General features: G+C 44.3%; 1 protein-coding gene across 1 annotated transcript in view; it reads right to left on the reverse strand.

Annotated features, from left to right (window-relative positions):
• The window catches only part of Fam102b (family with sequence similarity 102 member B), a 57,642-nt gene that overhangs the window by 17,008 nt on the left and 26,161 nt on the right, over positions 1-14,473 (reverse strand). The window contains exons 3-5 of the mRNA XM_048363477.1: positions 12,792-12,821; positions 5,283-5,399; positions 2,720-2,766 (exon numbers count right to left, since the gene is read on the reverse strand). Of these exons, the coding sequence (XP_048219434.1) occupies positions 2,720-2,766; positions 5,283-5,399; positions 12,792-12,821 (194 nt within the window). The remainder of the gene's footprint in view (positions 1-2,719; positions 2,767-5,282; positions 5,400-12,791; positions 12,822-14,473) is intronic.

Consider the following 14,473-nt stretch of genomic DNA (forward strand, 5'->3'; position numbering starts at 1 on the left):
AATCCTTCTCTCTGCTCTTTTTATTTATTTATTTATTTATTTATTTATTTTGGGGCCAGTCCTGGGCCTTGAACTCAGGGCCTGTCCCTGGCTTCTTTTTGCTCAAGGCTAGCTCTCTGCCACTTGAGCCACAGCGCCAGTTCCGGCCGTTTTCTGTATATGTGGTGCTGGGGAATCGAACCCAGGGCCTCACGTATAAGAGGCAAGCACTCTTGCCACTAGGCCATATCCCCAGCCCCTGCTCTTTTTATTTTTAAAGTGTGTTTTCTTTTGAGCCTCACCCTTAGCACTGTAAACTTTATTTTTCAGATAGGCTCATATTTTTGCCCAGGGGACCCCAATCCTTCTAGTTAAACCTTCCATGAAGCTGGGATCGGGGTGTGAACTATCACGTCTGGTTTAATGATTGAGATAGGGTCTTGCTAACTTTTTTTTTGTGCAAGTAAAAAGTTAACTCTGGCTAACTTTTTTTGCTCAAACTATGACCCTCTGGATCTCTGCTTCCAGAGCGGCTGGGATGACAGGTGTAAGCCACGGTGTGTTATTTGTTTTCCCGGGCCTTTTCTCTTGGGGGCAGGGAACAATAGGACCTTATTATATAGTGCAGGTTGATCCTGAACTTGAGGTCCTCCTGCCTCAGGTTTTTGAGTGTTGGGATTACAAGTGTGCGCTACCCCACCTGGCTGGACACTGCTTTCTAGAAAGACCTATTAAGAACACAACACTGACAGGAGTAATATTTACTTTTCTGGAGGCATTTTTCCTCAGATGTTTTGTTAAGCCCTTCATTACCAAGGCTGTCCTACTGCATTTCCCGTTTGGTTGATTCTCCCGGTCTCTGCGGCTTTCACCCTCACTCCTCCCTTCCTTCAAAGTCCCACCTCTGTCCATCCTAGCCCTGTCTTAAAGGGTCACCCGTCTCCTATTTCACTAAGCAACATGGCGGAGTTAGCAAAAAGCGTCCACCTGCTTCCATGCTCCCGTCGGCCTCAGCGGCCGGTTCTCTACCCTCATCCCTGGGGACAAGCCGGGGACACCGTCTTCCCTCTGGACTGGGCCACCGGCACCAGGCTAACCACGCCGTGCCGGCGCTCAGCTGAAGAGACAGCCTGGCCTCCTCGTAGCCACTCGCTTGTGACCCCTTCAGTTCCTTTTGATTGCAATTTCTTCACACCCAATTTTCTCCTAACCTCTCTAGCTTGTCTTGGAAAGACTAAAGAGTATTCTAGCAAATTGCTTGTCCAAGTTACCAATAACCTTTATGATGCCAAGCTCCAGGGCCAGCTCCTGCCTGCATTTTCAGCAGAGTACTATAGCACAGGTGATCATTCCTCTTTTGCTTTCTTGTGTGGTTCTAGAGACTGAGCCCTGTCCTCGGGCGTACTGGACAGCGTTCTACTGCCTAGCTTGGCGACTCCTTTCTCCATCCCTCCTGCAGCTGGCTTTGCTTCCTCCCTGTCTTGTTGCTTGTCCTTCACGCAGTGTCTAGCTTGCTCTGTCCACCACTCCATCCGCAGGGAGGAAGCAAAGCCACTTGAGCCACAGCGCCACTTCTGGCCATTTTCTGTATATGTGGTACTGGGGAATCGAACCGAGGGCTTCATGTATACGAGGCAAGCGCTCTTGCCACTAGGCCATATCCCCAGCCCCCTGACTTTCCTTTTCTATGTGCTCTCTTTAGATCATTTTAGAAAGTCTCACAGCTCTAACTGCACTCTACATGCGGACAGCGTAATGATTTCCAAATTTCTACCCTGCCCTGGATCCCTCCACAGACACCTGTCACCGCTCTTCCACGTGGCCTACTGGATGTGAACAGGGCTCTCAAACTTGGAAGGTCCAACACCCACACTCTCAACTGCTCCTCCTGTGGCTTCTTAGCAAGTGAGAACACCGGTTCTGTTAGAACCCACATTCTAAGTGACGGCAAAGAGTCACCGAACCTACCTACTTCTGCCCTTGTTCCCACCAACCGTCCATTCTCCATCTAGCAGTCCTGATTGTGCTGCTCACTTGCTAGTGTTTCATCTCGCTCCAGTGTGAGTGAGATGGTCTTTGGGGCCATCGGGACATACTGGACCGCTGGCGACGGCCTGACCCTGGAAGCTCCCCTCTCTGCAGGCCTCCTCTCTGCTCCACTCTTGGCTGGGGTCGCCTCTGACAACTCAGTGTAGAAGAGCCTTTCTCGCCACCCTGGCTATTGCCCTCCTATGTTTTCACCAGAGCACTCATGTCCTCCGGGTTGATAGGCCGTGTGGGCTTGTGTCCCCTCGGGTACAAGCTCCAAGAACTTAGGTCTGTTTTGTTCACTGCTGCTTCTGTAGACTCCACAATAAGCTCTCCTGTGCAGCGAGGCACTTAGCAGCTACTTGTTAAGGAATGATCAGTTTAGGTAAACAGAAGCCAGCTGAAAAGTTTCAGTTTGCCAGGCACCTCGGCTATAACCCTAGCTCCTCGGGTGGCTGAGATTTGGAGGATCTTGATGTGTAGCTAACTGAGGCAGAAAAGTCCCAGAGACTCCATATCCAATTAACCAGCAAAATTCTGGACTGGAGGCATGGCTCAAGTGGTAGAGGGTGAGGCAACAGTAACTTCTGTGAGGGTCGGTCAGTCTACCAGGAAACAAACTAGTTGCCTGCAAAATTGGCAAATAAGATAGTTCACTACGAAATATTGCTTAAATTCAGACAAGCACTCCATTTACTGGACATCAACTTACGTTTTAAAACATGGGTCGCCAGACATTAGCTGCATACTGATCAGTACCTAGGTGGACAAACAAGAAATGGCACAATTACAAAGGCTGTCTGGAGAGCAGAAGCCGGGCCTGTCCCCCCTTGCTTCCTCCACAGCACTTAGTCTAATAGCTTCTAGCTAGAAAGCACCAAACGGCTGTCAAACATCACAAGGGAGTGTGTCCAGCATTAAATGACTGCTTCATATAAGCATTAATCTTCAATAAAGTCATTACTATTGAAAACCTCGTAATTACAAAAGTCAGACTGGAAAAAATGAAAGTGAAACCCCCGTGCTTTTCCAGTAACAAGCCCTCCTGCGGTGTGTGAGATGCTGGCTGGCTTCTCCATCCTCGCTGTCTGGGTGGAGCTGCGGTGTTGGGGCGCAGGGGGGCTCCAGTAATGCCTGCCACCCTGGCCTGGAGCTCTTGCAGCCGTGTTCAGCAAGTAGGATGCGGGCGGGAGGGTTCAATTAGCTAGGGTTGGCCATTATTTGGAGATGTCAGGAATATTAGTGAGAATAAGACAATCATACCCCTGTGTTCACACCTCCATAATAACAATAAAGTAGAAACAAGAAAAAGATAATCCCGGGCCATGTGAGCTGGATGGGAGCGGTGTGGAGCTGGCAGACTGTGCGGAGTGGCAAGGTGAGAGGTGGGAAGGCGGAAGACAGCAGAAGCTGGAGACAGAGGACTGGAGGCTTAGGAGTCGAGGGGAAAATTTGAAACTGAAACACTGGAAGTGGTGAAGTTGCCAGTGACCAAGAAACATAGCATGAGCGAGTGGGAGTGAAGAAAATGTGGGAAATGAGAAGTGTTAGGAATGCTTACTATCAGCTGCCAGGAGAGACTTAGATACTGCTAGCAGAAGATTCACATTCTGGCCTCAGCTGCTCCAGCTATAAAAGGTGGGTAACAATCCTTGCCTCCCCCTCTGGTCCTGCAAATTCATAGGGTGTATGGCAAGTGCCTTGAGATGCTTTAGAGCTATATAACCATAAAATTATAAAACAAACGGTAAGTTTATAGAATGATACTTTTCTAGCTTCATTGTCTTCCTTCTCCTTTCCTCCCCCTCCCCTCTTCTTCTCTCTGCTTTCAATTATCTTTAAATAGTTTTGCAAATGGATTTCAATTACCATGTCAGTTTCCATTCACTATTTTTATAGCTGCTGAATTTGTATGAATATAATTTCATGTATTTCCATATTCTCAGAGCTATGGGGTGTGTGTGTGTGTGTGTGTGTGTGTGTGTGTGTGTGTGTGTGTTGCTAGTAATGGGGCTTGATCTTAGGGCCTTCCACCCTCTTTTAGCCATTTGCTCAAGGGGTAGTGATGCTCTATCACTTGAGTCACTCCTCTACTTCAGGCTTTTAGCTGGCTAAGTGGAGGGAACAGTCCCATGTACTTTTCTGCCTGGGCTGGCTTAGAACTTCAGCCATCAGATCTGAATCCTGAGTCACTAGGATTCTAGGTGTGAGCCACCAACACCCAGCCTAACCTATGTATTTACTGGAATAATGTTTGAAAACTGTGGAGTTCTTTAGTGGTACTTGGGTTTGGCCTCGGCATCTCCACGTGCCCTCCCACTTAAGCCAAATTCCTAACGCATTTGCCTTTGTGTACCTTTCAAGTAGACTCTCTTCTGTTTAGGGCTTGCCTGGGAACCTGCTCATCCCACCTATGAACTTCTTTGTAGCTGGAATCACAGGTAAGTATTACCATACCTAGCTTATTCGTTGAAATGAAGGTCATATTAATGCTTTTCTCAGGTGGGCCTTGAACTTCAATCCTTCTGATCTCTGCTTCCCAAGTAGCTCCTAGGTATGAGCCATTACGCCAGGCCTTGGGGACACTATGCCAGGTCTTGGGGACACTGGGGCTTGAACTCAAGGGCCTTTCTGAGCCATACCTCAAGCTCACTAAAAACCAGCCAGTTTCTACCCAGAATTATATCTTTTCTTCTTATTAGGTAATTTAGGTCATGATGTAATGAATGAGGATATGGTAAAAAGCTATTCTAGTGAGCTTTGCAGGAAAACACTGTCTCATTTAATACTCTTATCAGCTCTACTAAGTATATATTCTCTTTGTGAGTGCCTAAACATAAGACTCCTGGTGGTACTTGAAAAAAAAAAAACAACAACACATGCCCAGATGTGGGTCAGACCCATTATTTCACTAGTCAAAAAGGAACCCCAGTGACTTCTAGAAACTCCACATAGCCGTTCTGGAAATGCCCTTGGGGAGCTACCAACATCTGAAGTTGCTCGTGCCCTTATGACGCCCCTGCTGTGGTGGTGTGCGTTTGCTTCTCGGAATGCTCACAAACGCATTTGAAACGGCTTTGATCATGCGGTGGCCGTCATGACTTCCTGCTGCTGCTGTGAAGTGGACAGGTCTTTTCCTAGGTGGTGTGTTTTTCAAAGATGTGGCAGGCTCACACCCTCAGCATCGACTCACATCTTGTACTTGAAGGTGTGCGCCCTTGTGTCTTTACGGGCACAGACTTTCATTGATCAGCACGTACAGCTTGTGTGCTTACTTTAAGAATGGAATTGTCCTGTCTTGTATTTTTGGTATCATAGCCTTCTAGTAAACAGTGACGAGTGGTATTTCCTGATCCAGCAAACTCTGCCAGGTTTAGATCTGCAAAGCCCAGCTAGGAAAAGAAAGAGAATTATATTAATAGAATAGCTCATAGGCTTCTACCATAGCCTCCTTAAAATAAACCTTCAGCCCACGTCTAGTCAAGTTTCCTCAAACAAACAGTCCTTTCTAAGGTTTTGCCATATTTGTTTTATTAGAGACTTTACCTGTGTCCTTAAATTGGCTTACTTTTTAAATAAAAATTACCAATTCTACTTTTGTGCTACGCAATGAGACCTGTGGTGCCAGAGATTCATGTATTAGATGTAAATAGTGAAAGCATTCGTGTTAGAGTTGGGCTAACACATATCACACAACCAAAATCATTGTCGGCAGCCGCAGTGCTCGCTCACACCGCGGCAAGGCTGGCAGCTGCGGCGCTCATCTGCACACACCCTCTCCTCACTACTCCAGGCCCAGCTCTGCGCCTAGTTACCACGGGGCTGCAGGCTTGCGTGTTCTCAATTGCCATTAAGGACGAGTATGGTCGGAGGGAATCGACAACCTGCTTTGGTACCAGCTCTTTTTCTTTTCCCACTTCCAAGCCTTCGCCTTGATGATCCCCATAAGCCAGCTCTCTTTATGGAGCCTTCCTTTACTCCTCTTCTCAGAGCTCCGCCCACACTAACCCTCTCTGCTCCTACCCCGGAATGCAGTGTAGACAGGCCTGCTCCTCTTCTGTGTTACCCCTAGGTCTGGCTCCCATTTTCTGCAGTTACCAAATCCTCTATAGCCTTCCCTTGGATGTTACTCAGTTCTATTTTCAGGAGGTACAGGTCACCCTTGCTGCATCATGACTTTGTTTTGTGTGCTAGTACTGGGGTTTGAACTCATGGCTGGGTGCTGTCCCTGAGCTTTTTTTGCTCATAGCTAGTGCTCTACAACTTGAGCCACAGCTCCACTTCTGACATTGTAGTTAACTGGAGATAAGAGTCTCACTGACTTTTCCTGCCTTCAAATTATGATCCTCAGATCTCAGCCTCCTGAGTAGCTAGGGATTATAGGCATGAGCCACTGGTGCCCAGCTATCTTTATTTTTTTTTGAACAGTCAACTTCTAAATGACTAAGTGTTCATTGAGTTTTTTACTAATGGAAAAAGAAAGCTGGGCATGGTGGCACATGCTTGTAATCCCAGCACTTGGTTAGTTGAGGCAGGAGGATCCCATGTTCAAGGCAAGACTGGGTTACACAGTGAGTTGTAAGGCAGCCTGGCTTACAAAGCAAAACAAATTGAGCTTGCAATTAATTATCCATGAGCATATCATCAAAATACTATGCATTTCAGACACTGCTGAGATTCCTTCAAGGTTTTAAGACAGAGTAGCACATATGAATGACATTCAGTATGAATGTATTTTCTTCCCCCCCCCCCCTTTTTTTTTGTGCTGGCACGGGGGCTTGAACTCAGGGCTTCGGTGCTGTCCCTCAGCCTTTCCACTCAAGACTAGCACTCCCCCCCCCGCCCCCGGACTCCCCAGTCCTGGGCCTTGGACTCAGGGCCTGAGTACTGTCCCTGGCTTCTCTTTGCTCAAGGCTAGCACTCTGCCACTTGAGCCACAGCACCATTTCCAGCTTTTTCTGTTTATGTTGTGCTGAGGAATCAAACCCAGGGCTTCATGCATGCTAGGCAAGCACTCTACTGCTAAGCCACATTCCCAGCCCCAAGACTTGCACTTTAACACTCGAACCACAGCTCCACTTTTGCCTTTTTCGTGGTTAACAGAAGATAAGTCTCTCAGATTTGTCTGTCTGGTCTGGCTTTGAACCTCAATTCTCAGATCTCTGCTCCCTAAGTAGCTAGGATTACACGTCCAAGATGAAGATTTTAAGCTGCAGATGGGAACATTATTTTAGTAGCTTTAAGCTTTAAATGAAAAAGGATGAGTGAAGTCCTAAACGCAGTAAGTCTGGTACACAGCAAGGTAACATCTACCTAACTTTCACATGGTTGCTTTGGTCTTACTGCCTTTTATGGGCACAACAGCATGCAGGTGAGTGTGAGAAGAATCACAAGACTTATCTGATCATACAGTACCAACACGCTCTATCTCATATATTTCCCTTTCTTTCTGAATCTCCAACACCTCTTTCCTGTCCTCAATCTCTGCTAATGACCTTGCCTTCTATGCACTCAGAAAATAAAAGCAAAAGCAATCACAGAAACACTTAGCTTCCGCAATACCGCAGGCCACATCCACTTGCTTGCCTGCATTGGCACACTCAGTTGTCCGATCTTGGCTGTCTTCCTGAGGACAACCTTCTCACCTCCTGCCTGCTCAAGTTCATTACTTCAGCAGCTCTTCCTGATCTTGGTCATTCTAAAATCTTTCCTCCGCAATGTACTATTCCCATTGGCGCACAAATACACTGGGTTTTCTCCTACTTGGTTCTTGATGGATAAAACAAAACCCCATGTCACATTTCTGTTACCACTGGATTGTTTCTCTGCCTTCCCATCCCATCCTCCACCCACCAAAAAAGTCCCTGAGAGTTATCTATGCTGCCTTGGACTCCTCTATCCCTGGCCCTGTAGCCAACTTGCTTTCCCTCCCTTCTCCTCACCATTCATCCTGCTAGCCACAAAGCCTTGTAGCCTTGTTCTTTGGAAATGTCAAGATCACCTCCAGGCCTCTAAACTCTTGTTCTTTGCCTGAAATATTCTCTTAAGACAGTACTGTATATTATTCACTCCATACATGTACATGTTACTTTTCTAAGGGAGCCTTCATTGAACAAAAGTTAGACTTGCCATGCATGGCTGACATACTAGCATTATATTGCCCCTACATTAAAAAAAAGCCTATCCATCTCTGTTATGAATCACATGCTTTACTTCTTCAAACGTTATATACTGAAACAATAACACCAAATAGGATGGTATTTGGCGCTGGGGCTTTTGGGAGATAATTTGGACACAATGATAATTTAATAGCCCATACCCCCTGGTGCTGGGGTGCAACCTGAAGGCCTTACACATGTTAAGCATGTGTTACTACCACTGCTATCACTGAGCTACATCCATAAGCCTAGACTAACCATCTTTTTTATGGTACTGGGGTTTGAACTCAGGTACTTGTGCTTGCTGGTCAGAGTGCTACCATTTGATTCATGCCTCCAGCCTGATTAATGCTTTGTAATGAGCATTGTTACTCTCACTGCTCTCTGCCATATGAAGATATATTGAGAAGCTGGTCATCTGCAAACTGGAAGTAATCTCATCAGACACTGAGAAATTTATGTCTTCTGTGTACGCCATCCAGTTACAGAAGCCCACACAACTCAGTCTACGTTAAGAAAGCATAAAGGCTGGCTGGGGATATAGCCTAGTGGCAAGAATGCCTGCCTCGGATACACGAGGCCCTAGGATACACGATTCCCCAGCACCACATATACAGAAAACGGCCAGAAGCGGCGCTGTGGCTCAAGTGGCAGAGTGCTAGCCTTGAGCGGGAAGAAGCCAGGGACAGTGCTCAGGCCCTGAGTCCAAGGCCCAGGACTGGCCAAAAAAAAAAAAAAAAAAAAAAAGAAAGCATAAAGGGAGGTAAATTGCAATGCGATATCTATGCTGAAATTACCACAGTGAGGTCAAATTTTATTGTGCATCTTTTTTTTTTTTTGCCAGTCCTGGGGACTGAACTCAGGGCCTGGGCACTGTCCTTGAGCTTCTTTTGCTTAAGTTTGGCACTCTACCACTTGAGCCACAGCACCACTTTTGGCTTTTTCTGTTTATGTGGTACTGAGGAATTGAACCCAGGGCTTCATGCAAGCTAGGCAAGCGCTCTATCACTAAGCCGCATTCCCAGCCTTATTGTGTCTCTTTTATGTGCAAGGCTTGTTCTAAGCACAGGGAACAGTGAAAAACAGGACAAACACTCTTCCTTCACAGTGAGGTTTCCTTATGGCTTTTTTTAACTGTTTCATGAAAATGACATATATGTCACACACATATCTTATCAGTAGTAAGATATTAATTAACTCAAAAATAATTTTTATATTACTTTATCAGCACTAGGAACATACTAATATTTTTCCTTCTTTCCTCCTTCCCTACAACTGCTCCTTTGTTGCTTTGTTTCTTGTGCTGGGAACTCAACCCAGGGCCTCACATATGATGCTAGGCCAGCGCTCTACCCTTGAGCAGAGCAGGTCATATATATACTTAATCTCATGGCTTAATACAGAAAACAAACTCATGGGATAAAGTCTGACAAGTATAAGATAAAGGAAGATACAAGTACAAGAGAGGAAAAGATAAGTTCTCAGTAGCAAGGCATGACTGAGTTTGTCTATAAGGAGTCATGAATGGACAAGATAAGAGGAGAGAGAAGTATACTCCTGGCAGGGTGAGGAAATGTCCAGTCACAAGGCAAAAAATTAAAAATAGCAGGAGGTAGTTACTCCAGGAAGCCAGTGATGGCAGAATGCTGCAAAGCAGAGAGAAGGAGGAAGCGAGGCAGACAGAACACAGGTGTCAAGCAGAAGACATGAAGGAACAGAAATAATCTGAAATAAAAAAGGGGTCCTATTTATTAGCTTATAAAATTTTCAAATGCCTTTATAAGCAATAACTACTGTGGAGGGGCTGGAAGAGGAATATGATCAGGTTTCCAGTTTACAAAGATCGCTCTGCAATGGTGTGGAGGGAGGCACCCACAGAGACAAATTAAGAGAAGGTCAATATGAGCTGCTAATAAGAAATAATGAAGGGGCTGAGAATGTGGCCTAGTGGTAGAGTTTTGCCTCGTATACATGAGGCCCTGGGTTCCATTCCTCAGCACCACATATATAGAAAAAGCTGGAAGTGGCGCTGTGGCTCAAGTGGTAGAGTGCTAGCCTTGAGCAAAAAGAAGCCAGGGACAGTGCTCAGGCTTGGAGTCCAAGCCCCAGGACTGGCAAAAAAAAAAAAAAAAAGAAGAAGAAGAAAGAACGAAGCCATAAATGAAGGTGGCAGCCTTGGAAGAGAAGGCATGGATTTGAGAGCTTTTCAAAGAGAAAAATCAAGAGCATTCATTGGTTGTGGCAGACCACACATGTCACCTGTCTGTCCAACACTCCGTGATCTGCTATGTTTTGCTAGCAGTTTGTTTTTATTGGGTTATTTACTCTCCTTATTCATCCATGTGCATCCTAGCCCATTGTTAAATTATGGTAAGTCTAAGATAACCCTAGCAATCCAGTCCTTTGTCCACAAATGGCTTAAGGGTGCACATATGCTCCAGTTTTGGCTAATAAAGGATACGTAGAGTCCTTTAAGAAGTCATCTTGGAAAAGCTTTCTGGTTCAGCAAAATGTAATGCAAAGAGAGGCATCTGGATTTGTATCATATGCACATGTGCTAAAACTTGAGATGCCAGGAACGGGAGGTGTGGCTCAGTACCAGACCACCACAAGCACGCGCCGTGAAGACAAAAGCTTGAGTGAGAATACAAACCCCTGAGTTCACGCCTCAGTGCTGGTGCATGTAGCACGTGTGCGCACACACACGTACACGGAACCCAGCCATCAAATATAGAATACAAGATAAATATAACCAATCCTGGAGGAGCTCAGTTTCACGTTTTTTTTTTTGTTGTTGTTGTATTGTGTTGTTTTGTTTTGTGAGGTTAAAAAAGTATTTCTAGTTGAGAAGGGTTTTCTGTTACTTATAGCAAAGAATATCCTGGCTCAAGATACAAACTAGATTTAGGGAAATAGGTAGGTTTTCTGTTAAAAGAGTTTCCATGTCTTTGGTTCAGATGGCTAGCTAGCTGGAGATATTCACAGGTATTAGAAATAAAAGATGACTGTGCAGGTTTCTGGTAGTGTTACCAAGCATTCATTCATTCTCCTACAAAAAGCACATCTGCTTAACTCCATACAGCTAGCAACAAGAGCAGTGGTGATCTACACTTGGCCTTCTTTCTCTGTGGGTTACATTTTCATGAATTCAGCCAATCATGGATGGAAAAAATATTTTAAAAAATGTCATCAAGGGCCTACGGGTGTAGCTTAGTGATAGAGTGTTTACCTAGCATGTGCCCTCAGTTTGATCCCCAGAACCACATATACACAAAACTGTGATTATACCAAACACATACAAACTTTTCTTCCTGTAATTATTCTCTATACTATCGTAACTATTTACATCATTTTTACTTTGCATTAAAGTAATTCAGAGATGATTTAAAATATATGGGAGGATATGTAAAATACTATGCCATTTTACACAAGGGATTGGGCGAGCCATAGAAAGAATCCTTTGCAGGCAGCCCAGGACAAAAGTGTGGAGCGTGAGGCCAGCACAGAGGCCCAAAGGGGTAAGGTGGTACTGGTTATCCTCCCCAGGTGAGGCTGTCTGAATTATGAGGCAGCTATAGCATCAAGAAAACCAGATATGGCTGGGGATATGGCCTAGTGGCAAGAGTGCTTGCCTCATATACATGAGGCCCTGGGTTCGATTCCCCAGCACCACATATACAGAAAATGGCCAGAAGTGGCTCTGTGGCTCAAGTGGCAGAGTGCTAGCCTTGAGCAAGAAGAAGCCAGGGACAGTGCTCAGGCCCTGAGTCCAAGGCCCAGGACTGGCCAAAAAAAAGAAAACCAGATAGCTGGGAGCTGGTGGCTTAGGCCTGTAATCCTAGCTACTCAGAACGCTGAAATCTGAGGACTGCAGTTCAAAGACAGCTTGGGCAGGAAGGTCTGTAAGACTCATATGTACTTAACCACCCCAAATCCAGAAATGGAGCTGTAGTTCAAGCAGTAGAGACTAGCCTTGAGCACAAAAGCTCAGGAACAGTGCCCAATCCCTGAATTCACAAAAAAGAAAGATGGACGAACAGATGGACGAACGAAAGAAAAAGAAGGAAGACCAGATAATTTTCTAGTAGGCAAGCTAAAAAACAGGCTAACATCTCTGAATAGACATTTAGAAAGAATATGCTTCCCATGCACTGGTGGCTCATATCTATAATCCTAGCTATTCAGGAGGCTGAGAGCTGAGGATCCTAGTTCAAAGCCAAATTGAGAGACTCTTTTCTCCAATTAAATAGCAAAAAAGCAGAAGTATAAGTGTGGCTTAAGAGGTAGAGTGCCAGCCTTGAGCAGAAATAGCTAAGGAAAGGGCTTGGGGCTCTTAGTTCAAGCCTCACTACTGGCATAAAAAAGAAAGAAAGAGAGAAAGAGACAGAGAGAATAAAACAGAGAGAGAGAGAAAAAAGAAGGAAAGAAAGAGAGGTAGAGAGAGAACAAGGGAGGAGAAGCAAGAGGGAAAATATACTCATAAATTATTGCTGAACCCAACTACTCAATCTTTAAGTTGCTTTTTAAAGGTCAAGCTTGAATACTAATTATAAGAGTAAACCATTTAATGCTTAAGCCAAAAATGAATGATATCACAAAATCCATAGGCGTTGAAGATTTACTTACCTTTGCATAAGCTTTTCCACCTTTTAATTCCTGCCAAAGATAGAAAACAGTTTAAGGATATCATGTAAGCAAGGATTTAAAATTAAATGTCTGTTAAATAATTCTGAAGGAGACATTTATGCCTGCAAATACCATAGGAGGCTTGGAGCTGGTGGCTCACACCTGGACTCCTAGCGACTCAGGAGGCCGAGCTATGAGGGAAGACAATCCCAGTAGAAAAGTTTGTGAGACTTTCATCTCCAATTAACCACCAAAAACCAGAAGTGGTGCTGTGGTCATAGTGGTAGAGAGCTCATCTTGAGCAAAAAGAGTACCCGGGCCCCGAGTTCAAGCCTCATGACTACCTCCCAACTCTATCTTTATTTTCATTTATTATATTTAAGTATGCACAAAGGGGTTTCAATTCAACATGTCAGTTTGGTACAAAGCATCTTGATCAATGTCAACCTTTTCATTCTTCTACTTTCTCTCTCTTATTAATCTTAAAACTAGATAGCCCAGGCTTATCTTGAATTTGTGATTCTCCTACCTCAGTAGCAGGGATTATAGGCCTGTACTACCATGCCTGGATTCAAATCTAAACTTTTTGTTTTGTTTTTTGCCAGTCCTGGGCCTTGAACTCAGGGCCTGAGCACAGTCCCTGGCTTCTTTTTGTTTAAGGCTAGCACCCTGCCACTTGAGCCACAGCACTATTTTTTTCTATATATGTGGTGCTGAGGAATCTAACCCAGGGCTTCATGTATACAAAGAGAGTACTTTACCACTAGGCCACATTCCCAGCCCCTCGAATCTAAACTCTTTAGCATGGCTTGTACGTTTTGCCTGATCTAGAGTGACCAACCTCATTATCAAAACCTTTCCCAACCTCTAGCCAGATTACACTTGTCATTTAGACACGAGGCATTTGTTGTTTGCACTGGACAGGCTTCATAGCACTTCTTGAATTTGTGGTTCATCATCTTTTATCAGTTTTGGAAGATATTTATCCTAAATCTCTGTTCTCTTCTCTGAGGGCTCCAATGACATAAATGGCATATCTGAATACTGCTTTTGAGATGTCTTAGATTGTTTTATTGATAATCTATCCTATTTATCTCTGTGATTGAGTGTGAATATTTCCTTAGTTTCAAAAATTAATGCTTTCTTCAGTTGTGGTAAACCCACTATTAAGTCCAACTGCTGAGTTTTTAAAAGTCTATTAGCATTAACTTTCAGTTTTTGTAGTTTTTACCTCTAAAATACAATCTCCTTTTCCCTCTACAGTTTTTGTCCTCTGAAGAAATTTCCTAATTTGCTCACAATTTATTATAAAAGTATGTCTTTGATTATTCCAAAGCTTTTATTTTACAGAGGTTTATTTTTACCATCTATATTTTGGTAGATTAGTGGGAACTGCCTCAACCTAATGTGATCTGTAATTACAAGTGTACTTAGCCTTTTTTCTTTATGTAAATTTAGGGAAGTAACTTTACTTCTCTGAGCCATAATATCCTTGAAAATAGTGAAAATAAACCTGATTTCAGGATTTTTATTAGACATAATATAAACAAAGGCCCTCAAGCAGGTCCTATCAAGCCCAGGAATTTAATAAATGGCAGAAAATAGATATAAACAATTCCCAAATTGATACAAATTAATACACTTATGCACAGTGGGAGGGAGATGAAGCTTCTTGAATCTTT

Source organism: Perognathus longimembris, chromosome 15, assembly GCF_023159225.1.
Source record: "Perognathus longimembris pacificus isolate PPM17 chromosome 15, ASM2315922v1, whole genome shotgun sequence".
Classification (NCBI taxonomy): domain Eukaryota; kingdom Metazoa; phylum Chordata; class Mammalia; order Rodentia; family Heteromyidae; genus Perognathus; species Perognathus longimembris.